General features: G+C 48.9%; 2 protein-coding genes and 1 non-coding gene across 6 annotated transcripts; all 3 read left to right on the forward strand.

The window, feature by feature from the left end:
• The first annotated feature begins 7,095 nt into the window (after positions 1–7,095).
• TMEM107 (transmembrane protein 107) lies at positions 7,096–11,977 on the forward strand. Of its 4 annotated transcripts, none has more exons than XM_060134638.1 (6): positions 7,096–7,134; positions 7,376–7,649; positions 7,815–7,882; positions 7,985–8,085; positions 8,838–8,934; positions 9,161–10,115. In XM_060134638.1, exons 2-6 carry the CDS (start codon positions 7,563–7,565, stop codon positions 9,228–9,230), a joined length of 423 nt encoding a protein of 140 aa, XP_059990621.1. In that variant the 5' UTR covers positions 7,096–7,134; positions 7,376–7,562; the 3' UTR covers positions 9,231–10,115. The 4 variants fall into 4 exon arrangements, 3 of the variants coding, with proteins under 3 accessions (XP_059990621.1, XP_059990619.1, XP_059990620.1); XR_009537619.1 differs by lacking the exon at positions 7,096–7,134 and adding an exon at positions 10,863–11,977 and having other exon boundaries at positions 7,198–7,649; positions 9,161–9,360; XM_060134637.1 differs by lacking the exon at positions 7,096–7,134 and adding an exon at positions 7,271–7,298.
• LOC132512418 (U8 small nucleolar RNA) lies at positions 9,974–10,110 on the forward strand. The gene has a single exon (XR_009538147.1). It is a non-coding gene; the product is annotated as a U8 small nucleolar RNA (small nucleolar RNA).
• An 8,525-nt stretch (positions 11,978–20,502) lies between the features above and the next one.
• Positions 20,503–24,274, forward strand: VAMP2 (vesicle associated membrane protein 2). The gene is made up of 5 exons (XM_060134355.1): positions 20,503–20,635; positions 21,124–21,244; positions 21,696–21,854; positions 21,951–22,002; positions 22,613–24,274. Coding segments are annotated over exons 1-5 (351 nt in total). The 5' UTR covers positions 20,503–20,633; the 3' UTR covers positions 22,630–24,274.
• Positions 24,275–25,166: the final 892 nt, after the last annotated feature.

A 25,166-nucleotide genomic window follows, 5' to 3' on the forward strand; every position in this document is an offset into this window, starting at 1 on the left:
GGCGGGGATTTCCAGGAATTGGGCCACCACCCACTTTTTGTACTTTTATGGTTGGCCTGGGAACTGCCATGGTGCCTGTGGGTGTTATTTAGCGTATGCTAGTGTATTACAGTGAGCCTATAATGAGGCTCAAGGTCTTCTGGAAGTGGAATCTTCTGCCATCCTGGACCTAGTTGGTTCTAACCATTTTATGTCGTATCCTCAACGACTATGTCATTCTTTTTTATTTATTTATTTATTTATTTATTTCTGGCTGTGTTGGGTCTTCGTTTCTGTGCGAGGGCTTTCTCCAGTTGCGGCAAGTGGGGGCCACTCTTCATCGCGGTGCGCGGGCCTCTCACTATCGCGGCCTCTCTTGTTGCGGAGCATAGGCTCCAGACGCGCAGGCTCAGTAGTCGTGGCTCACGGGCCTAGTTGCTCCGTTGCATGTGGGATCTTCCCAGACCAGGGCTCAAACCCGTGTCCCCTGCATCGGCAGGCAGATTCTCAGCCACTGCGCCACCAGGGAAGCCCTATGTCATTCTTTTAACGGTTGTGCCCTGCCCCCTTCCCTCATGTTTCACCATCACCTTCGGGTTCAAATACTACTTTATTGGCTGGACCCCCAAGGCCAGGTGCTTCTTAAGCATGTGGGTCCCGGAACCAGGCTGCCAGCGTTCATAATCAGGCTTTGCTAATACTAGTTGTGTAACTTGAGCTTGTTATTGAACCTCTCTGTATTTCAATGTCCCTACCTGTAAAATAGTAAAGATTATAATAGTAAAGATTAAAATAGTAAAGATTATAGTAGATAATTATTAGAACATGGCTGGTAATCACCACTCAATTATTATGGTTGTTGTTATCATAACTCTCTAGTCCTTGCATGATTCTTCAGCCACTGCCTCCTCCCGTCCCGTGTGACAACGCTGCTGCCTTATTTACAGTCGCCTAAACTCACCTTGGTCACAGCTGTCTCTGTGTCACTGTCCCTGGTATTGCTTGATGGTCTTTCTGAAATGGAGCAGGACCCTGTGGGGCCCTCCTGGGCACAAATTTTCCTTGTGCCCTGTTTCCCCATTAGCAGGAAATAGGCTTCATTCAACCTCCCTGACCTTCCCTGGGTACCAAAAGGGCAGATTCTAATAGTTGCTAATCAAGGAAGGGAGGGAATGTAGAAACAAAGGAGGAACAGTCAAGAAACAATAGTGCAGCAGCATGGGGCAGGGTCCTGGTTCCTCCTCAAGGAAAGTATATAACAGTATATCTTTGAGCTCATCTGAAGGAAAAAAGACCCCCACCCAGATGGAGGATGGTAACTTCAGGCTGAGCACAATATTACTGGAACACCGCCCTGTTACCTTACCACCAACGAATCAGAAGAAAGTCTGAACACAGTGGAAGATAACAAAGACTACGACCCCCTCCCCTAATGATTACCTGCAATTAGCTTTCTCTATCTCCCTTTAAAAACTTTCATGGTCCAGCAGAATCTTCAGAGTTGGTTCTTGGACGTGAGTCCGCCTCCTCCCCAGGTTGCCGATCTCCTGAATAAAGCAAGCTTTCCTTTCCAGCCAACACTTGTCTCTCAAGTATTGGCTTTAGCCAAACCTGAGTTCGGCAATATTCTCAGTCCTTCTTTACCTGGCTGACCCTTATGTACCCCTCCAGACTCAACTGAGAAGCTCTCTCTTCCCCAATTCTTCCCCCACCTGGGGAAGGAGGTCCTTCCTGTGTCTCCTCCAAGGTAACACTTAAAATGCCGCCTTTTAATTTTTTGCCAGTTGTTTCCCTTACTACACTCTAAGTTACTCAAGAGTAGGGAATATGCATTCCTAGCACCCAGGACTATGGTATGTATTTAATAAGCACTTGTGAACTCAGTGAGGGATAGCTTTAGCAGAAGTACTAGAGTGGGCAAGAGACTGGCTTGTAGAGGAAGGAGTCTGGGTAGTTGAAGAGCATGGAGTGAGGTGGAAACTGTTGCTAGGAGGGGAGGTTGAGTCAGTGAATATGGTACCAGGGAATGGGAACATGGACTTGATTTCTAGGCCCAGAGAGTTGCTGCAGCAAATGAGAAGTATGATTAGTCCAGTGTCACTATCCAGAATACTCTCTGATGTTGAAATCTCCTCCATTCATCCTATCAGTTTCCAATTTTTTTTCTAATTGTCTTATTTTTTTATCATTAAAAAAAATGTATTTATTTATTTTTGGCTGCGTTGGGTCTTCGTTGCTGCGCACAGGCTTCCTCTAGTTGCAGCGAGCCGGGGCTACTCTTCATTGCGGTGCACGGGTTTCTCCTTGCAGTGACTTCTCTTTGTTGTGGAGCACGGGCTCTGGGCGCTCAGGCTTCAGTAGTTGTGGCTCGTGGGCTCAGTAGTTGTGGCACACGGGCTTAGTTGCTCCGCGGCATGTGGGGTCTTCCTGGATCAGGGCTTGAATCTGTGTCCCCTGCACTGGCAGGCAGATTCTTAACCACTGTGCCACCAGGGAAACCTTCAGTTTCCAAATTTTAGAAACCAATAAATTATTCTGTCCAGAGTTGCATTGCTACATATGGTAGCCGCTAGGGTGGCTATTCAATATGGGGCTATTGGAATCAAGTTAAATTTTAAAAATTCAGTCCCTTAGGTCCAAATAGCCACATTTCAAGTGTTCAGTAGCCACAGGGAGCTAGCTGGCCACCATACTGGACAGAGACAATGTGGAGTATCTCTATCATCATGGAAAGTTCTGTTGGACAGTGCTGACCCCAGACTGAGACAATCTGAGACTCAAAAAGCAAAACAACTGCAATGCACTGAAACACACAAAAGATGTTAAAATCTAACAACTAAAAACAACTAATTAGTCACTTTGGGAGGATACTGGGGAACCATTATTCTGAAAACTGGTAACTAATGGAATGAAAATCACACATTTATCCAACATTTCCTGTATGACCTGTATCTCATGGTAAACAATGAGTCCATAAGGGCACATTCTTATTTACAGGAGAATCCCAGGTGACAAATGCAGAAGGAATGATAGAATTAGGACATCCCCAGTTTGCAACCCCCCCTTGAAATAATGGAGCTAGGCAGTGACGATTAATTAAACCAGTAGGTGAAAAACTGATGGGGAACTTTACAGTGGTTGCCTCAGTCTGACTACACCTGAACCCACTGCTCAGATTAAAAACTAGAAAAAGAGAGACAAGCAAGCATGATGTGCTGCCTGTTAAAAGTCCAAGGCACAGTCATATACATTTTCAAGACAAGGGATCATACATCAAAATGACATACTGATGTATTACATAAAGTTCACCAAGGTACGTAGTCCAGGTAAACACTTACAAAGTGACCGGCAAGTCACCATGACGCCCTACAGAGTTGGGAAAGAATGCTATTCTTTTAAGAAGTTAAAAAAAAAAAAAGTTACACTACTAGCATCGGAAGAAAGGGGGGAAAATTGATCTTTACAGCTGAGCAGTCACTTCTGTCTTTGAGGAGCTCTGGCTAATGTGTAATGCAGATACACACTGCACATTAGGGAGAGAGGGAGGAGGGCCAAACAAACACACAGAGAGAATTTTATGTTTAGTTTCTCTTGTCCTGCCTTAAAATATAAATTTTATTTCATCACCAGAATGAGGGAATTTAAGGCTAAGAAAGCTGTGTAACAAATGTCTTCATTAGTCAGCTACCCCTAGCACAAGCCCCTTTGTTAAATCTTCACAAATAATATTTCTTTGTCAAACAATGATATATAAACAGCCTGCTTTGGTCACTTCGGTGGTCCCATTTCTATGAGACTTCCCTGTGTATGAATTAAATTATTTTTTTCCTCCTGTTAATGTCTTGTGTCAGCGTAATTATTAGATCAGCTAAAAGAACTCAAGAGAGATGGGGGGAAATTTCTTCCTCCTGGACAGAATTATTTCGTGATGTCTGGGATTTGCTTCAAAATAACCCAGTGGGACTGGGAGGGAGAGGATAGCTGAAAAAAGGTTGGTCATGTGTTGGTAATTGCTGAAGCAGAACGGTAGGCTTCAAATGGGGTTTTCTTTATTTTTCTTTATCTTTACATATATTGGAATATTTCTGTGATTTAAAAAATGTTTTTCAAAAAAAAATGTTTTTCTAAATTCTTTTATGACCAGTTCAAATGTTGGGACATGTGAGTTCCAGCCCTGGGACGAGTGGCCCTCTGGGGAAGGACACCTGGTCACCAGCAATACCTCCTATGGCCACAGGGTGGCTCCAAAATTCGCTTTTGTGAGACTGTAGAGCAGGCTTCCCTGAACCAAGGTCATGGAAAGTGACAGGACAGACCTAAATGCTTGCTGTTTACTAATTCACAATGTGAACTGTGACTGCCCAGTTCTTACTATCTATAGGTCCCCTAGGCAGGAAGGCTATTATGAGCAGAATACCCCAAACTTCCAGCTGCTGGAGCCCAAAATCTAACAGTCATCCTTGACTGCTCCCTTTTTCTCATCCACTCACAGCCCCATGTTCAGACTTTATCTTCTAAGGATCTCTAGATTCCTTCCACTTCACTCCACCTCCCTGACTCCACTCTGGTCCAATCTCATCCTATCTTTCCTGGATAACACCATGGCTTCTTCATAGACCTTCTGCTTAAAATCTTAAAATCCATTCTCCATGTTGCAACCAAAGTCATCTATGTATGTTATACAAATCTGAGCCTGTCCCTCCGCATGGCTGCAAGGCCATGTCCCTTGTCTACCCATCCCACCTCGCCCTGATCTCTTCTTCCCCTTCCATTATGGGCTTCAGACACACTAGCTCCCTTTCTGTTCAACAAATACACTGGGCTTGTTCCCACCTAAGGAACTTTGCACTTGCTGTGCCTGACCTGGAATGCTCTTTCCCCAGATCTTCATACAGCTGACTTCTTCTGTTCATTCTATTTGCTCCAGGGACCTTGGAGAATCTTGCAAAAGCGGGTCATGGGCTTTCCTCACTTTCACTCTAGGACAGTGCTTCCTTCACCTGTGAATAGCCAGACCCGATAAACTGTCTGGGGGAGCGTGGCTCTGAAGTCCTGGGCTTTCTATTCCCAGAGAAAAGTTCTAACGAGGACATTCTCTTCCATAAAGGCAGTAGAATTATCAAAAACTCAGGAAATTAACACCGATACAGTACTATTATCTAGGCTAGAGACCTTATTCAAATTTTGCCAGTTGTTCCACTAATGTCCTTTATAATAAAAAAATTCTTTTCCTGATCCAGGATCATTTAGGATCACACATTAAATTTCTCATGTCAAATTTGGCACGTCTTTTTTTTTTTATTGAAGTATAGTTGTTTCACAATGTTGTTTTCATTTCTGCTGTAAAGCAAAGTGATTCAGATATATAGATAGATAGATAGATAGATAGATAGATAGATAGATAGATAGATAGATATTCTTCTCCATTATGGTTTATCAAGGATATTGAATATAGTTCCCTGTGCTATACAGCAGGACCTTGTCGTTTGCCCATTTTTGTCACATCTCTTTGTCTTTCATGACCTTGAGGAAACATCTTTTGACTGTCTCTTTGACTTATGAATTTTTTCACCCACTGGTTTAGAAAAAAGGAAATCCATTTATTACATTGGGGACCTGGAAGAGAGAAAAGCATTTCCTCTCATTTTTGACCACATTTCCTAAAACAAAGTTTAAGAACAAATGACCCATTTTCAAAGAAACTTTCCTTGATCACATTATTCTAATATTTCCCTTAAAAATTTTTATTTACAGCACTTATTATCATGCAGATATATTATTTGTTTGCCTGTTTGTCGTCGATCTCTCTGACCCAGGAAGGTAGACACTTCTGACTTGTTCCTCAAGAACATGAGCCCAGCACAGTGCCTGGGACTTATAGCTAGTCAATGAATATCTGTTGAATGAATGAATGAAGAAATAAAAAATGCCTCTAGGGTTTGTAGTTTAGACCCTCCTAGAAGCACTGAGATGAAGAGTAGTGACAAAAGAAATGTTCACATATTGAGGTATGGGGAAGTCATTCTGGCTTAAACATGAGTTAACTTGAATTTTTGTGGGTTTTTTTTTTTTTTTGCGGTACGCGGGCCTGTCACTGTTGTAGCCTCTCCCGTTGCGGAGCACAGGCTCCGGACGCGCAGGCTTCACGGCATGTGGGATCTTCCCGGACCGGGGCACGAACCCGTGTTCCCTGCATCGGCAGGCGGACTCTCAACCACTGCGCCACCAGGGAAGCCCCTAACTTGAATTTTATGCTAACTAAAACAGCCTGTTTGTGGCCTATCAAACATACATTGTACACCTGCTTTATTAAAGAAAAGGGCACACTGACCAGAAGTAAAGAATGTCCATGTTAACAATAAACATGGCATCTTGGGATGCCAATGCTGGTCCTCTTTTGATGATGACTCCCTTCCCAGGTGCCAACACCATACTGACTTGCTGTGTACTCATGGTCTGTTCTTTTTTTAAAAAAAAAAACATGAAGAAATGTAACACTTACTTGTTTAATGTTCTTTGTTCTGACCAGATATAAAACTGTACTGGAAACCATGCTTCCCTGGGGCAGTTTCTCAGAGTGATGTGGGAAGTGGGCTTCCGGGCTAGTCCTTAGTTTGGTTCAAATAAAACTCTTTTCTATTCTTACTATAGATGTTTATCCATTATTATTCTTGACAGTAGGAAGAGAGATGATCTGGTAAGTGGGTAGGGAGGCCCCTGCGAGGTTGTGACTAGACTGTGAGCAATGAATGCGGGCGAGAACTTTCCGTTCTGCAGGGATCCCCTTTGAGGCCCAAAGGTCAGTGAGGTCGCGATAGTGAGAGATGCTTGGACTGTAGTTGGGCTAAGTCCTGCCCACAGCTCAAAGAGATAAGGAAATCGTTGCGGGGTCTGCATCTCCGCCCTCGATCCTTGCCTCCCAGGGACGCAGGGTTTCATTCTCTTCCTCCACTCCCCGCTCCACCCCCTTTTCTCGTACACTCCCTTCCCTAAACAAGTCTCTCATCCACACCCTAGTTCAGGAGAGCGGGCCATTTTCTGCACTCTGCAAATCCCTCACCAATCTGAGCAAGTTGTCTGGGGAGTTGGTTGGGGGGAACCCGAATCAAGGCAGCGGGGGCTGGGGGCCGGGCGGCTCCCGGCGTGGGCATCCGGGTAGGAAGGAGTGTCCTGGGCTAGGCAGGGCGGGTTTCCGTTCGTCGTGGCTGCGCGGGCAGAGTCGGCAGTGCGGGACCGCGCCACCGCCGCACACTCTCAGGTGCCGACAGCTCGGCTGCGCACGGAGAGGCGGCTGGCTGTCCGCACCCGGCCGGGATGAAGTACAGATGACCCGTACCCGCGATCCTCTGGGGGTTCTCGGCGGCGCGATAATTTACTGCTCTCGCGATATTTTCAGAGATTCCCGTCGTAGCCCCCGCTTATGCGGTTACCAAGGCAACTGGGCGGCACCAGCGCGAGCGGGAAGGCGGAGTACGTCGAATTTTTGTAGGCTAGCCTGGAGACTTGAGGAGTGGCCCTCCCTGAGCTTCCAGTCCCAGAGACCACGGCCTCTGCTCCAGGAGGTAACCCTTACCCAGGGGGCCATGGGTCGGATCTCGGGACTCGTGCCCTCTCGCTTTCTGACGCTCCTGGCGCATTTGGTGGTCGTCATCACCTTATTTTGGTCGCGGGTAAGACCCATGGCCCCCCTCCTCTCGCCCCCCTTCCCACCTTGGGGTGGTCCCAGCCCCACCGCACCTTTTCCCCCGGGGCCTTACCCGGTGGGGTCCGCCCATTCCCCCGCCATCCGCCGCCCGACCCTCTTTCAACTTCTTTCTTTCTGCCCTGCTTCCCAGGACAGCAACATCCAGGCCTGCCTGCCTCTCAAGTTTACCCCTGAGGAGTATGAAAAGCAGGACATGCAGTGAGCACTTGGGGCAGGGTGGTCAGAATTAAGCAGTAGTGGGAGTGAAGGGGTGTTAGAAAAAGGCCAGAAGGCCTAAGCCAGCTCCCTTCCTTTCTGCAGGCTGGTGGCAGCGCTCTCTGTCACCCTGGCCCTCTTTGCAGTGGAGCTGGCCGGTTTCTTCTCAGGAGTTTCCATGTTCAACAGCACCCAGAGCCTCATCTGTATCCTTTCTACTTGTGCACCTTTCCTGTACGGCCCATTTCCATCTTAACGCCCTTCAGCCACCTAACTAGGCCTTTCTGGCACAGTGGTGTTTGCCCTGGCAGGCAAACAGAATCCCTCCAGTTGAGAGATCTTCTTAGGTAATGTAGAAGATTTAATACAATCTTTGATCATTTGTTAAGCTCTTGCTATGCGTCAGGCACTGGAGATCTCAAAATGGGAGTAAAACACAGTTTTCTATCTTGAGGAAGAGGCAGACACACAGACAGACAGCTGTAATTCAGTGTGATAAGCACTGTGCCATAGGATGTGAAAAGATGTGAAGCACTATGGGAATGCAGAAGAGACTGAGGAAGATGGATCAGGGAAGGCTCTTGACACTGGGATAGTGGACGGGGAGGGCCAGGGTGCTGGAGAGTGATTCTAGCAGGGTGTATAATGTCACTGTGAGCATTCCCGTGTGCTTGGAGTAGGTGGGGAGCCTACTACTTCACCTGATAGATATGGGGTGGCGGTAGCTTGGGGCCCCAGCTGTGCAGGCTCAGTTCTGGCCTCCACTCACATGGCAGTCCTAAAACTCAGAAGTCAGGGCTGCTGACTCTGGCCTTTGCAGTGTGGTAAAGGGAGCAAGAGGTGCCCTGCTCTCCAGGAGGTGAACCAGAATGCAGATGCCAGTCCCATCACTGGCCTTTTCTGGCCCATCACTACCTATTGATCCAAAGGCTTTCCTTGACTCTGGTGCGTTCCCAAGCCATTGGGGCTCACTGTAGTGCATCTGTGGCCCTATCCTTCTTCATATTTGAGCGTTGGGAGTGCACCACGTACTGGTACATTTTTGTCTTCTGCAGGTATGGTAGCACCCAATGTTTGAGGACGGGGAAGGACGGTTTACTTTAAATCTGAAGGTTTCCCCTACCCAGCCCTTTACTCCATGTATTAGATATCAGATCCACTCAACATCCCGTGGTCTTTTTGAGGTCCCCCACTCCTACACTTTGGGGGTGGGATTGCTGGCTTGGGGATTTGGATGTTTTTATTGGAAGGGGCCCTGAACCTATCACCTACCTTCCATAGTGCCATCCCAGCCGTCACCGAAATAGCATTATTCATCAGCGTCTTTGGGCTGAAAAAGAAACCTTTCTGATACCTTCGTGACTGGAAGTAGGGATGAAGGCTGGAGAAGCGAGGGACCACTCACCGTTCCTGGAAGAAGGAAACCATAGACTTCAGCCCTCCCCCTAAAACTGCATTTGGTGGAGGATGTCAGTGTTAGGGTAATTGTCTCTCGAGTCTGGAGTTATGAGTTTTGTTTACAATTCTTTGTGAAAAAAATATATTTTAGGGTAAGATCAAGACTTACTGGAATTCGTGGCAGTACAGCGGTTAGGACTCCGCGCTTCCACTGCAGGGGGCGCGGGTTCGATCCCTGGTCGGGGAACTAAGATCCCGCATGCCGCGCAGCGTGGCCAAAAAAAAAAAAAAAAAAAAGATAGATCAAGACATAAAAATTTCAGGAGAAAATTGGGGTGGCCAATCTACTATAGAAACGGAACAGTCTTGCACTCTAAGATACTAGATGTCGCTTTTATTTTGGTTATTACGGTAGATTTCTGGCGGCAGGGAGTGGGCGGGGATATGTAAATAAAGTGAGGCGGCCGGGTAGGACAGCAGGCTCTTAAGTGAGTGGAGCGTTCTGGGAGGAATTAGCCTATGCTTTTTTGACGCCAAATGGAAAAATATATTTTATAACATCTGCAAATAAATGTAGCAACAGAAATGGAAGAACCTAGATAGCTTTAGGTTGCTCAGGGTAACGTGTTGGGTTCTCACCCTCGCTCAAAGTGGAATCTTTTTCCCAGAGTACGGAATGCCCCACAGTTTTCTGTATCGTCAGGTAGGATAATCCTTACCTGTTTCTCCTTTTGGAGAACAGAATGGAATATGATGATTGGAGTACGCATGATTTCGTGATTAACGGCTGTGCGTAATCAGGCTTTGCAACATCCTGATTGCTCCTTTCTGATTCTTTCTGACGATCTTTATTTTTAGTGTAGTTTTTTCCATGGGTGATAGTTAAGTGTTTTTAGTGGTATGGTATACTTACTGAGAGAAAAAAACGATACGCGTTATTCGTCTCCAGAGTACAAGGGTTTCTTGGGATTTGTTAGTGATGAGATGTATTTTTTGGAAGGAGAAAGTTTAGGGTTTTTTTTTTTCTTTTGTTTTGGAGAGGTCGTGGAGCGGTAATTCTTAGACATATGTTAAATACTACGGTAGTAAGTGCTGGTTAATGTTATTTTTTAAGTTTTTAATGACGTGTTATGTGTCCTTGGGTTTTTGAGGAGTGGGTTTTCTGTATTTGTTACGGTTTTATTCTGGCAGTATTAGTTTCGCATCTTTAATTTCGCTCTGCAGGAGTTTCCTTGTGGAATCTTTCTCTTAAGAACCTGTTGAAGCTTCTGTTTTCAGTCAATAGTGTAAGTAAGAGTACCCTGTTTTTGCTTGGTAGTTTATAGAAAGAATACGTTCAAAAAGAAGTTATTGAAACGCGCTGTTAGGTGTTGTGAAAACTACAGGAGTCGAAGGTTTGGTCTTGTCACGGGGTGAGTATATTTATTTGCAAGCTCACGTTTTCAAGAGAAGGGTTGTTGTGTGTTGGGAAAGTTTTGTTCGTACATTTCAGTTTTAAAAGGTGGAGTCCAGGCCTTTTTTTTTTAAGCTGTACGCGGGTCTCTCACCGTTGTACCGTTGTGGTCTGTCTCGTTGCGGACTACAGGATCCAGACGCGCAGGCTCAGCGGCTATGGTTGAGAGGCCCAGCCGCTCCGCTGCATGCGGGATCTTCCCGGACCGGGGCACGAACCCGCCTTCGTCTGTATCGGCAGACGGACTCTCAACCACCGCGCCACCAGGGAAGCCAAAAACACATGCAAGGAGATGTTTTCTGGTGATGCCCTGCAGGTGATTCCTGTACGTAGATAACTTTTTCCTAGCTCTCTCTGTTTTCTGGCAGCGCTTCTTTATGGATACTAGTACTGTATGCTGTAGTAGGCACTGAGGGAGTAGATGTTTGATCCTCGGCCATCACAGATATTGCGGCTCATGGAAAGAGACAGAAGTGTGTGGTACTCTCAGAGTAGTTTAGTTCTAAATTGTTATAAAAGGTGCAGAGGCGATTTACAGGTGCTACGAAGGAGTGATGAAATTGCCGAAGGTGGCAGGAGTGCTGCTTCTCAGGAGCTGTTTGAGTGAGGTCCTCGAGTGTGGCTGGAGCAGAGAAAAAAGGGAGCAGGTTGTCCGCGAGGAAAAAAAGGTGGACCTTTGCAACGTCACGGGTTCGAGCCCTGGCTCAGGAGGATTCCACATGCCGCGGAGCAACTACACCCATGCGCCATAACTACTGAGGCTGAGCGCTGAAGCCTACAAGCCACAACTCTTGAAGCCTACACGCATTAGAGCCTATGCTCCGCAACAAGGGAAGCCATGAAGCCACGGCAATGAGAAGCCCACGCACTGCCACAAGGACCCAACACAGCCAAAAATAAGTTAATTAATTAATTAATTAAAAAAGAATCTTTGGGCTTCCCTGGTGGCGCAGTGGTTGAGAGTCCGCCTGCCGATGCAGGGGACACGGGTTCGTGCCCCGGTCCGGGAAGAACCACGCGGAGCGGCTGGGCCCGTGAGCCATGGCCGCTGAGCCTGCGCGTCCGGAGCCTGTTGCTCCGCAACGGGAGAGGCCACAACAGTGAGAGGCCCGCGTACCGCAAAAAAAAAAAAAAAAAAAAAAGAATCTTGAAATGTCATGTCTATAGGCTGTTACACTGTGAATAGCACAGAAAGTTGAGGATACATTCCAGGATTTGAAAACTGTTGTCAGTTTCAGCAAAGAAATCACTCAAGTCATTGAGGAATCTGTGAGGTTTCAGCATATCGTGTGTTTCATTTTTGTCTTACTCAAAAACGTAAATGAAAACATCAACGAACGTTCACGTTGGAACTGCACTTGTACTTAGACTATAACTCCATTTATGAAATCATGGATACAGAATAGCATTTACAATAAAAAAATATTGTACATTTTATTATTTGTGGATTCTGTTACATATCCTTTATATCAGTAAAATTTATAATAAACTTATGTACATACACAAATGCATACTTTTTTTGGAAAGTGGGTTGTTAAACATTTACCAGCACTTTCTTGCTCCTGCAAGAAACCTCTCATCACCAATGATTTCCTTGTTCCTAAATCCAGAGGTTCCCTCTCAGACTAGAGTTTGATCTCTTTCCAATATGCTGACCACTCCCCTCATTTGAAATTTGTTCTCCCTTCGTTTCTGAAATTAGTTCCCCTGGCTTACCTCCCCCCGTTCTGGCTGCTCCTTTTTAGGCTCAGCTGATGAATATTGACTGAGAACCCAGAGCTGGCCAGTCACTGGGGACATATTACTGGGTTGTCGCCTCTTAAGTGCCGGTGGTCACTACTCCTTGGGTGACTTCATCCACCTCTTCAGACACCACCCAGATGCTGCTGGTTTCCATGCCTTGGCTCTCTTCTGTGATCCCTAGCCTAGGGCAGAGACCAGAAGCGAGCTGTGGAGCCAATCCTGGGGTTAACGTGCACCCTCTCTCCTTGGTTGTGTGATCACCAACAGGTCACTAAACCTCTCTGTGCCTCAATTCCTTCACGCTCCAGAAGTACTTACTACAAGCACCTCAACAATCTATCTCTTAGCCACCACCCGAGGCTTTGCCAATTAGCATCAAAAATAGGTTCTCATTTTATTGTGAAATTAGTGGCTTGTTAATCAGCGTCAGCCAGTCATGAAAAAACAAATACTGCTCGATTCTACTTATATGAGGGACCAAGAGTAGAGGCTCAAAGTCATAGAGACGGAATGTAGAACAGTGCTTGCCGAGAGCCGGGGGAGAGGAAAAGGGGGAGTTGTTTAATGGGTAGAGAGTTTAAGTTCTGCAAGATGAAAAGAGTTCTGGAGATTGGTTTTACAACAATATGAATGTACTTAGCACTACTGAATTGTACACTTAAAAATGGTTAAGATGGTAAGTTTTATGTATTTTTTATAATTTAAAAGTAAAAAAAATTAAAAATCAGTGGGGAAAGGGATTAGTCAATAAAGTTTATTAGAAAAACTGAGTAGCCATTGGGGGGAAAATATGGATCAATACCTTATAATTTTAGAGCACAGAAAAGTTTCAAAAACAGTACAAATGTCCTGTATACCCTTCACCCAGCTTCTCCAGATGTTCACATCTTGCATAGCCATGGTATAATTATGGAAACCAGGAAATTAGTGTTGATACAATACTGTTAACTAATCTACAAGTCATATTTGAATTTTTCCAGTTTTCCCATTAATGCATTTTTTCTGACTCAGGATCTAATCCAGGATTTTACATTGCATTTAGTTGTCACGTCTCCTTAGGCTTTTCCAATCTGAGACAGTCCCTTTTTTTTTCCTTTCATGATCTTGACACATCTATAGAGCACTGGTGAGTTATTTTGCAGAATGTCCCTCAATTTGGATTTGTCCAATGTTTCCTCGTGATTAGATTGAGGTTATGCATTTCTGGTAAGAATACCACAGAAGTAAATAGTTTGGAGTAGGGAAGACATAAGTATGAAAACAAGATGCAGAAGTCATGAAAGACTGATATATTTAAATCTGTATTTAAAATGTTAAAAGTATGCGTGGTAAAAAAAAAAGCAAAAGTTAAAAGACAAATGAAAATCTAAACAAAAATATTCATAACTCGTATTAGAAAGAGCTAATTTTGATACATAAAAATGTCCTACAAATCTGTAAGAAAAATACTGACAACCCAATAAAAATGTACAAAAAACTGTACAGACATTTTGCAGAACAGGAAATATAAAAGGAAATATAAAGAACTCTCAAATATAGGAAGAGATGCCTGACTTCATTCAGCATAAGACAGATGCAAATCATGCCTAACTTACACTCAATGACCAAGAAGTTTCATAGCGAGTTGAAGAGGGTATTGGGTTTAAGTAAACAAGCCTCACCTGTTTGTTGGTGGAATAAAAATTGGTAACACATCCACCTGAGAGCAATTTGGCAATATCCCATCAAAATCAAAATCAATCACAAAGAGCCATACCCTTTGACCTAGGACTTTCACATCTAGGAATTAGCCCTTCAGGTTTGCACACAGGTAGAATGGGGATGTGTAGATTATTTCTTGCAGCTTTGCTTGTAGTGGCAAAAGATTGGAAGCAAATGTCTGTCAACAGGGGGTTGGTTAAACTGCATTACCATGTAACACTGCAGCCAGGACGAAAGCAAACCTTATACATGGTTATGGAACAGTCTCCAAGATACTTAAGTGACAAAAGCAAGTTACAGAACAGTTCGTGTGGTGTTCTTCCATTTGTGTAAAGAAAGGTGGAAAGGTATGTGCACAGAGCATCTCTGGAAGGAGGGAAACTACTGGGAGGACTGGAGCTGAGAGGTGGAAGCTGGAGGGCTGGGAGAAAAGGGTGAGAGAGAGACTTTCTCCATATGCTCTTTTGAATTTTTGGAATTTTGAACCACATTCATTTTTTTATTTTTTTAACTAACATTTTAAAAGAATGTGAGCCTGCAGCTGCTTCTGTTCCCTATCTGGAAATGAAGCTAAGGCAAAGGCCAGCAGGCCTGGAAACAGAGAACCAGATCCCTGACGACATCACATGAGCACCTGGACCCTGCTGTTTCCAGCTACACTCCAGTCATGTGAGCCCTCAGAGCCTCCTTTCTGGTTTAAATCTGTCTGAGCTGTGTTGGCAAGTGTTTGATCATTACATCCATCAAAGATCATGGTGGGTGCTTTTTTTTCCCTCCAGCTTTATTGAGGTATAATTGACAAACATGATGTGTTGTGGGTTTTGTTTTTATTTTTTTATTTTTTTGGCTGCATGGCTTGGCTTGCGGGATCTTAGTTCCCCGACCAGGGATTGAACCTGCGCCCTCCGCAGTGAATGAGCAGAGTCCTAACCACTGGACCACCAGGGAATTTCCCCATGCTCTGTTTAATGATCTCTTTTCTTGTATATTATTGTAGCTCCTGGTGCCAGCACGGTGCCCGGCATTGTAGAGTGAAAGAGCCCTCATTTAACAAATGAGGAAGATGAGGCCCAAGCAGAAAGCTATTCGCTTGAGGTCATCATGCAGATAGGGAGATCTGGGACCAGAACCTGAGACTCCTGGCCGTCAGGCCAGATCAGTTGACTCAATTCAGCAAGTGTTTGATAGAGGAGCTTGTTAACCCCAGTGAATTTCTAATGAATAATAAATGGAAGGTTGCAGAGTGAGGGTGTGGGATCAGGAGGCCTCCCAGGCCTGCTGTGCTGGGCTCTCCTTTAAAACATTCCTCACTGAGACCGTGGTTCACCATCATTCATTATTCATGTGCCTGCCCGGCTTCTGCGCTGTGCTTGGTACCTGAGAAGGGAGGAGTACACACATTAAAAAGATACCAGTTTATGTATTATAATATGTTGCATACGAAAAAAAATTTAAGAGATATTTATTCTATATATGAAAGAAAACACGGACTAACCAATTTAATAAAAGATCCCATCAAGGCATTTCTCTGAGCCTAGGTTTCCCCAAATGTAAAATCAAGCCAATAGCTACTTCACAGGATTGTCCTGAGGGCTGACTGATGGTGGGAGGTATTTACAACAATGTTCCTAAGAGCACTGTTGTAACAGCGGAAAAATTGGAAACAACCTAAAAGCTGGTCCTTGGACTTCCCTGGTGGTCCAGTGGTTAAGACTCCAACACCCCCAAGGTAGGGGGCACGGGTTCCATCCCTGGTAAGGGAACTAAGATTCTGCAAGGAGCGGTCGGAAAAAAAACAGAAAAAAAAAATCCAAAGTTGGTCCTTGAGGGACTAGTTAAATAAACTGTGGTGAGACTTCTGGCTAAACATGGAAGACATGTGAACATGAGCATTTGTCTTCTCTCCCTTCCATAACTGAACTGGATAACAGGAGAGGCGTCAGAGAGGCATGTATGTACACGGACAAAGACCCGGAGAGAAGACAGTAGTGGAGAAAAAGATTCCAACAGGCTTTAGAGGCTGGACAGTGGCCCAAGGGTGGTGACAGAATGAACAAGAAATGATGCTCCACGATCCTGGAGGTCCCTAGACTCTGGGTCAGGGCCTGGCTGAACACAGAGGGTGGCCGAGAGCCTGTGTTCAGGGTGTCGAGACCCCTGGGTCTCCCTCACCTCTCACATCTGAGTCACACACACCAACCCTCCGCACACTCATTTTTGGGGAGGCTTTGGACTTGGGGACCCCAGGCGCAGCAGAGGTGAGGCTTGAAGCTAGAAATAGGAACTCCCACCCTGCCCTCCCAACCCACACCCATACAGGACAGGGATGGAGAATGGAGGACATTCTCTCAAAACACTGAACGGCCCCAGAGAAAGCCTGCCACCTGTCAACATTTGGGAGTCTGCGTAAAAAGGCTTTCACTGTTCTACAGCAAAGCCGGCAATGAGTGCCCTCCCCCTACACGCGCGGACACACACACACACACACACACACACACACACACACACAGCTTCCACTCGGCTTCTTGCTGGCTCCCTATTAGATATTAACAGAGAGCCAACGACCAGCAGACATTTAAGGAAAGCCTCCAAAATGAAAAGAGAGAGACTCCTTCCATATATTCCTCCCAGATATTAAAAAGCCTATCAAAGAAATCTGGAAGAAATAGAGAAACTAGGAAGCACAAGAAAAAAAGAAAAAAACTCTATAATTGGAAAGTTAAAAAAAATGGAAGGGGAAACAATGCATATAGTCTGTTAGCATTTGTATTTTTTTTTTTTTAGCATTTGTATTTTTAAAGAGAAAAGAAGTATCTATGTCTGTGTCTCTGCACCAACCAATCTGGAAGATTTACAAGACTGAAACAGCAACTGTGTGGAATAGGGGTCTTGGGTGGCTCAGGACAAAGGTTCGCTGTACGTTCTTTCGTACCTCTTGAATTTTGATTGTTACCTATTTCTTGGGTTACAATATAATACTGCATTTAAAAAATATAGATGCAGAGAGATGCGAGAAGATATTGCACTTTGGAAATTAAAAAGGTAATCAACATCCATCTTTATTTAAGGATAAAGAGTAATGGAAAAAAATAAATATAACAAAAAACTTTTTTTCCCCCAAAAGGAGGACACAGGAAAACTTCCAGAAAGTAAAACAAGAAGATGAAGTGGGGGGTGTCCAAGGGAACCTCAGTTTTATGTCTAGTGCTTTAATATTTTTTGAGTAGAATGCAGTCATATTATTTGCGTAATTAGGACACTGAATGTGGGTGGCAATCCATGTAAAGCTCTTCACATGCAGTAGGTACCTGGTAGTTTCCCTTCCCTCCAGGAGCCCAGGGATTGGCAGGCAGCCCCGAGCCTTCCAGTTTGGAGGGTAGAGCCAGAGGTCACAGGGTTTGAGTAGCCGATTGTGAGGGGGGCTAGACCCTTGGTCCCCATTCCATGCAGCCCTCCCAGGGGCATGATTCTCCTCCTAATTAGAAGGCCTTTTCTGTACATGCTGTGTTGAGGGACACACAAGGTCTCTGAAATTAATTACTAGTTTGGTCAAGTTTGACTCATGTGGATGGAGCAAGTTCATGAGTCAGTGGGGCAATGACCCAGCTCCCTTCCACCCCAACTTTGAAGTCAGTTGTTAGAAGAGGAAAAAGCAATAAAAGAAAACCTTTATTAAACCTTTATTAAAGGTCTCTGCCATGCCGCCTACGTCAGAATCATTGGAGGTGCTTGGCCCCCTCGCACATCTTTTGAATGAGCGTTGGGAGTGGAGCCTGGAAATTTGGCTACCAACCCCCAGAAGCAGGTAAATGTAGAAGCTACGATCTCAGTTATGCAAATATATTACTTTATTTTTCTTTAGTTCAATTTACCTCTATTTTGGGTCTCCATTCTAGCTGCTTGCAGAAAACATTCTCTTCGTCATTCCCAGGTGAACTCACCTGGTCTCCCCCACCCCCACCTCTTCTCCTGCCTCCACCATTGATGTAAATGTGGGGAGTTCCCTAGCACCACAGCATAGGTGGGGTGGGTGGGGAGGGCTGCTCAGTGAGCTGCGCGTCCTCTCTTGGGGATAAACCCTCCTGGGTCCCCGCCTCCATGGGTCCATGTGCTCTCATTTCTGTTCTGCTGCTGCTGCCCCCAGGATCCAAGAGCAATGGCAATGTGCCAGCCTTCCAAGCCACACCGCATGGCCTTGGCTCCCCCAGTGTATTCTGGGTTCTGTCCCTTCCATGTCCCCTGGACTTGGCCGTTGGGGAATGAGGATCACTCTTACACCCGTGTCTATCATCGTGTCTGGTCCTCCACTAGCTTCTCCCCTGCTAGCATAGGGTGTCGGGGCAGGGTGTGGGTGGGGAGCGCTGCCTGTTTGTACCTCCTTCCAACCTTACCTGTCTGAGACCCAGACCCTGAGGCTTTTGAACTCAAAAGCCTGGAATTTGGCGTCTTTGTTCTCTGGCTAGAAAGTAAAGTAATCTCAGGGCCAAAAAGCAAGAGCTAGTCTCCCACAGCATCATCTGAGACCATCAGGGAAGCTGCTCTTTTCTTCCTTTTCACATAGGCTGAGCCACCCAGACCTTCTGTGTCAGTGCCCAAGGACCAGGGAAGTGGCGGCTCCTGGGAGGGGAAGGGAGCTGAGCGCATCTTATCTTAGATCTGCTGGGTCCCCACACCCAACACACACTCCCAGTTCACTCACCTCCCCCGGACAGCTGGGAAATGACACCTCTGGTGACAGAGCCAGTCCCAGGCTTCCGCTGGGAGGGGGTGGGGTGCTGCATGGGGGAGGCTGTCACACCCGGAGGCCCTGGGAAGCCTGGGTGGGGGAGGGAAGAAGCTAGCTCCTGTTTGTCTCAGAGACCAAGGCCACCAGCCTCCCCTGCCCCCCTTCCAGGGACACAGTGAGCACCCCTGCCCCCGGGCCATTAGGTCTTCTTCTTCACTCTTGAGGCTGGTCCTGACCCATCCCACCGGACAGGCAGCTCACCTGTTCCCATCTTCCCCTGCCTCAGGGGGGCCAGTCCTTCTGGAAAGGAGCGGGGTGGGTGTGTCAGCTGCTGCGTCAGGGACGACAGGGGTAGTGGATTATCTCCTACCGGGTCCCAGTAGTATATTTTGGGTCCAGAGCCAGGACAGGAGCTGTTAGGCTGACACCCATGAGGTTAATCTGCACGTACAGTAGTACCAAGTACCTGAGTACTGCAGGTGCCGTCCCTGCCTACTTACTGTCCTTCCGCCTAAAGGAAAACCAAAACAACAAAACAACAAAAAAGCAAAAGTCCTGGGCTTCCCTGGTGGCGCAGTGGTTGAGAGTCCGCCTGCCGATGCAGGGGACGCGGGTTCGTGCCCGAGTCCGGGAAGATCCCACATGCCGCGGAGCGGCTGGGCCCGTGAGCCATGGCCGCTGAGCCTGCGCGTCCGGAGCCTGTGCTCCGCAGCAGGAGAGGCCACAACAGTGAGAGGCCTGCGTACCGCACACACACACACACGCACACACACACGCACACGCACACGCACACGCACACACACACACACACCCGCAAAAGTCCTGTCCTTTCGCCCAGGCCCTGTGCCTGGGATCAGAGGTTGAGCCCTCCTGCTGCTGCCAGGGTACCTGCCGCCACTCTGGGACAGAGCTAGGTTTAGGCCAGTCTGCAGCCACCACCTGAAGCAGCCCCACGGGGCAGCCCCGTGCCCTCCTCCCGGCGCCCTAAGCTTGCCCCACCTCAGCCAGGCCTCTCCTGCCACGGACCCCTGGTCTGAACCTCAGCTGTGAGGATCGTGTTGCTATCCCCCCTACTCAGCTGTCAGGGGCCCCAGACCTCCCTTGAGATATCCATCTGCAGGGCAAGGGGTTGGGGACCAACTGCCACCACTTCACCTCACCAGCGGGGTCCCAGCTATCCGCATGGCCCGGGAACCTGCACTTGCCCCTTCTGATTTCCCTCCGCCCGCCCATTCCACATGCTGAAGGCGGGTCCACAGGCGTTGGGACCTGGGGGCAGGCCGAGACCTGGGGCTGGGTGGGGTGCGGACCGGTTGATGGGTTTCACGGAGGAGGAGGACGACGTGTTTGGGGCTGAAGGGTGCCGTAAGGGCCAGGAGGCAGGGGCACGGGGACGACGGGGAGAGCTGTGGTCAGACCGAGTGGGCCAGCTGTTGGTGTGGGGAAGCCGCGGCCGCCAGGCTCCGGGCTCCCAGGCGATGAAGGAGTGGCTGGGGCTCCGCGGCGCCAGACCAGCTGCCCAGCCAGCCGCGATCTCCGCCCTCCGCGCCCCGCCCCCGCGGCCCGGCTGCCGACTAGAGGCCCGCCGCGCCCCGCCCCCGCCTGCAGTGCCCGGATGTGAGTGACGTGCGGCCGCCATCTTCCTGTCCCGGGCAGCCAGCGCCAGTCGGAGCCAGCGCTAGCCGCCGCCGCCATCACTGCCGCTGCCAAGTTCTCCGCCCGCTGCCCCCGCCATGTGAGTTGGCGCCCGCGCCCGCGCCCGCACCGGGTGGCCTGCGCCGGCCGCCGGCCGCCGCCCTTAGGCCCAGGCCCAGGGAGGGCCCGGGGTTCGACTTGCGCCCCCCGGCGCGCCCCGCATCCCGAGACCAGGCCGACGCCAGTGACTGCGCGCAGGCAGCCGGAGGGCCGCGCGGGCCCTGGCCGCGGGAGGGAGCGGACCCGGCGTGCGCCCGCCCCGCCCCTGTCATCGCTGCCGCCTGTCGTTTCGGGTCCACCCTCATTTGACAGGCGGGGAAACTGAGGCCGGGGGGGGAGGGGGCCTCACTCAAGGTCACGCAACAACTCGCTCGCGGGGCCGGACGGAGTCCAGGGTTCCCATCGGGTGGCTTTCTTCCCGGGAAGGAGGAAGGGAGGGACGGATGGATGGACAGGCGGATGGGCGGGGCCCAGGCTGCGGAGCCAAGGGCTCCAGGCCTTGGGTCTTGATCCGTCCCTGCCCTTCAGGTCGGCCACGGCTGCCACCGCCCCCCCTGCCGCCCCGGCTGGGGAGGGAGGCCCCCCTGCGCCCCCTCCAAACCTCACCAGTAACAGGAGACTGCAGCAGACCCAGGCCCAGGTGGATGAGGTGAGTTGTGGGGGGCGGGTGTCAGGCTAGTGGGAAGGACCCTGAGGGTTGGGAAACAGGTGTGCGGGCCCATCTGGGGTTGGGGGTGACGGCACTTCATGTCAGTGAGTTTGGGGACAAAAATATGTCATGCCCGGTCCTTGTCAGCATGCAGTTGGGAGGGCCGTGAGGTGTCAGTCAGCCTTGCTAGCCTGGGGTGTTTCATCCTGGGCGGGTGTGCTCTGGTGATCGGCAGGCTGCTTGAGGCTCGGTAAATAGAGGGTGCTGCTGTGATATCTGAGATGTCTGCCTACCAGCATGCCTTGGCGCATCTGCGGCTATGCTAGGCATGTTCTTGTCATGTTAGCCAGGCAGCATCGGGGTGCGTGTTCTGTATGTGGGCTCATGGTGGAGGAGTGCCCTTTGCGATGGGCCTTGGCACACTCCCCCTGCTTTGCGGGCCTTCCCCCAGGTGGTGGACATCATGAGGGTGAACGTGGACAAGGTCCTGGAGCGGGACCAGAAGCTGTCGGAGCTGGACGACCGTGCAGACGCACTCCAAGCAGGGGCCTCCCAGTTTGAAACAAGTGCAGCCAAGCTCAAGCGCAAATACTGGTGGAAAAACCTCAAGGTAAGGGTGGAGGCAGGCGGGAGGGCAGGTAGGAGGAGTGGGGGGTGGATGGGAGTATCATGGTCTGTCTCACTGACCCTCCCCTCTCGCCCCCAGATGATGATTATCTTGGGAGTGATTTGCGCCATCATCCTCATCATCATCATCGGTGAGTAGGTGGGAGTGGCTAGGGCCCCTTCCTGAAGAGGTTTCCCCTGTCATTTCTGGGTTTTGAAGGTCATTAACCTAGTTTTTACTATTCAGCAGAAAGCACATATAGCTGCCAATAGAAGTTCTGATTCATCCACAGCCCCAAACCTTGAAGCTGTTTAGCTTGCTCTTTGCCTGAATCTGGGCAATTTCTCTTAAGATTTTTGGAAACAGGAAAGCTGGTGGATCCCCACTGCTCCCTTGAGGACCCTTTGGGCCTAGGAGCCCAGTCTGGGAATCCTGGAATTGGGGAGTGGGAGAGCAGCAAAGACCCAGGGGCTTGAGAAACAGCTAGGAAGCCAACCACCCCACTGTCTGAGAGCTGTGGTCTCAGAGGCCCAGAGGATTAGGGGTCTGTGGCCCCAAGGCCATACCGTGGAGTTGAAGAGACCTTGGAACCGACCTGTCCAGCCTCTTTGTGTTACAGATGGAGAACCTGAGGCCAAGAGGGGAAGGGATGTCAACCGGCTGGGAGGTGGGGAAGATGGGAGCAGGGCCGGGCTGACACACTGCTTTCTCTCTCTCTTTCTCCCTTCTCCCTCTTCTTCCTTTTCTTTCCCTCTCCACAGTTTACTTCAGCTCTTAAACCCCTGAGGAGCCTGCCCTGCCCAGAGAAGGGCCTCTCCCCCCCACCCCCAGCTGCTCCTCCACCTCTCAGCCATATCTTCCAGCCCAACTCCCTGGATCCGTGTGTGTGTGTGTGTCGTGTGTGTGCCCCCTTGTAAATAGCCAGCTGTTATTTATACATATATAATATTATATATATTTGGTCTGTTTGTAGTTTTATTACTAGAAGATTTTTTCCGGTTGTCCTTAACACCCCTTCCTGAGGTTCTCATCACCTCCTTTTTCTCTTTCCCTCCTTCCCTTTCCCTTTCTTCCTGACCAGCCCCAAGTCCCCTTCATTTGCATCTGTTATGCAGTCCCCTCTTCCTCCTTCCCTTGGATTTAGCTGATCCTTCCTCCCGCCCTGGACTTCCCCATACCTCCACCCCCCTGCAAAAATTATAAAAAGCAACTGTCCAGGCCTCCCTAGGTGCATCTTCTTTACATCTTTGGGAGGCTCCGAGACTGGTCCCTTATGGTCCTGAGAATCCCAAGGTCTTTTGGGAGCTTCCAGCATGTTAATTAGCATCCATTTGCCTACTGACATCCCTTTTGGTTTCCTTCTCCCCCCCATTTTCTCTTCTGTTCAGTCTTTCAACCTGTGTTTCTTTTTTACTGAGGAGTTAGTCCCTGTTGGTCCTTGTATCACACTTTCATTTGCATGACGTTACTTGCAGGTGGTGGGGAGCCTGGGCTTTTGGGGAGCCAGGCTCTTCTGGCCCCCAGGATTGCCTCCTCCTAGCCCCCCTAGTCCAGTTTGCCTCCCCTACCCCGATTTTCCAAACCTCTTGTCCCTCCTTTCCCTCCCCCCAGCTGGTGTGTAAGTGTCTTGGAGTTCAGTGTGTTATGATGGACCAATAATTCTGCCACTTGGAGTCTCTCCCCACATTCCTGCTCCCCAGTTTCCGTGTGGGGTGCTCAGTTGACATTCCCATGGGGTCTCCCTCCCTCCCATCTGCCTGATCTGCCTCCTCCTCCTCCCACCAGGAGAGTTGGGGGTTGGCCACAATCTGATCTCTCTTGGGAGAGGTGGCTGCCAGTGTGTCGGGGGGGTCATCACTGCCTTGGGGAGGATGGGGCAGGGCAAAGAATCCCCCCAGTTCCTTCCTGAAATCTCTGGCCCCACCCCTGCTGGGGGCTGAACTGAAATCCCTCCTCCCTCATTGGGGGGTGTTGCCCCGTCACTGCCCAGCTCCTCTGACTGCCCCCTTGAACTCAGGCTGGGAGTACTGGTCACTGCCAATGTGTGCATGGGACGCGCTGCAAGACGGGGATTCTTGCCCCTCTCCGGGTCTCCTCCTTAGGTGAAATGATGAAGGAAGGGTCTAATGTCTTTTTAAATGGCACAATTTTAGGGGTCTGAGGGTGCAGTCCCTTAACCTGCCACTGGAGGGCACCCCCTAAACTCTTTCTTCCCCCCACAGTCGAGGTTCCTGTGTGGAGGGGGAGCAGGGAGATCGAAGCTGTGGTGTGAAAGGGTAGGGAGAGATGCTGGGGGTGAGGGTGCTGTGTTCTAGACCCCCCATATTATCCCAGTATCCCCTGCCCCCCTTCCCTCACCCCATGCCCCCAATTCTGTGGCGCATCCAGATTGTGAAAATGTACAATAAATGTGTAATGAGTAACCAGGTGGTGTTTTAAGATCTTTTCTTAACCAGTGGGAAGCGTATTGGATCTGCAGGTGTAACAGGAAGGTTGAGAAGATACATCTGGAAGGGACAGCTTTGCCAGGGGGCCTGACCTTGGGCAGGGCAAAGGCAAAGTGTGATTCACCAAGTGGCCACGAGGGGGCACCAGGAGTTGATAATGGGAAGTGTTCATGATCCCACTGTCTTTCGGTCCCGTGAACCCTGAGGTCTGGGCTTCCCAGCCCCCCCCCCCCCACTTCCCTGCGGGCATGCTCCTGCTGTTCATTGGATCCCTTTCTACTCCTTGATTTAAGTCTCAAATGCTCTGCAGTCTCTCCCGTGGTCATGTACTCCTAGGCGTGAAGTAGATGGACAACTGTGAAACGTCTCTCCCTCATTGTGCCTAGCACAGTGCTACATCCAGAAGGCGTTAGTAAATACTTATTGAACAAAACAGCTCAGGGAGATCCAGCTGAGTGCGGTGTGGAGCTGGCTGTAGATGGCCTGCTGCCCCTGCACTCTATGTTGCCCGACTGGTGGCTCTAGACCCCATACTGAACTGCTTTAACTTCCAGCTCCATAACGCCCTTGACGTGGCACCCTAGCATCCCTGCCCACAGGCACTTCTAACAGTGGGTGGCGAGTGCTAGGTGAGTTCTGGAGGGCCCACTTTTCTGTGCTGCAGCATGAGGATTCAGCAGCCTAGGAAACCTAATAGTGTTTCTCAAACTTTTAGGCTCCTAAGAACTACCGGGAATGCTTTTAAAAATAGATTTTCAGGCCCCTTCCCCGGAGATTGATTCCGCAGTTGTAAGGGACCCCGGTGATTCTTATCATTATGTATACAGTCATTATAATGTTCATCACTTGTTGAGGGCTTACTATTTTC

This window comes from Lagenorhynchus albirostris, chromosome 20 (genome assembly GCF_949774975.1).
Source record: "Lagenorhynchus albirostris chromosome 20, mLagAlb1.1, whole genome shotgun sequence".
Lineage (NCBI taxonomy): Eukaryota > Metazoa > Chordata > Mammalia > Artiodactyla > Delphinidae > Lagenorhynchus > Lagenorhynchus albirostris.

Excerpts from the sequence above, each read along its gene's own strand:
- TMEM107 (XM_060134636.1), top strand. The coding sequence starts at position 7,305 with ATGACCCGTACCCGCGATCCTCTGGGGGTTCTCGGCGGCGCGATAATT. Across the intron at positions 7,650-7,814 it reads TCACCTTATTTTGGTCGCGG|GACAGCAACATCCAGGCCTG; the intron begins GTAAGACCCATG and ends CCTGCTTCCCAG. Across the intron at positions 8,086-8,837 it reads CAGCACCCAGAGCCTCATCT|CCATTGGGGCTCACTGTAGT; the intron begins GTATCCTTTCTA and ends TGCGTTCCCAAG.
- VAMP2 (XM_060134355.1), top strand. Across the intron at positions 21,245-21,695 it reads CCCAGGCCCAGGTGGATGAG|GTGGTGGACATCATGAGGGT; the intron begins GTGAGTTGTGGG and ends GCCTTCCCCCAG. Across the intron at positions 21,855-21,950 it reads ACTGGTGGAAAAACCTCAAG|ATGATGATTATCTTGGGAGT; the intron begins GTAAGGGTGGAG and ends TCTCGCCCCCAG.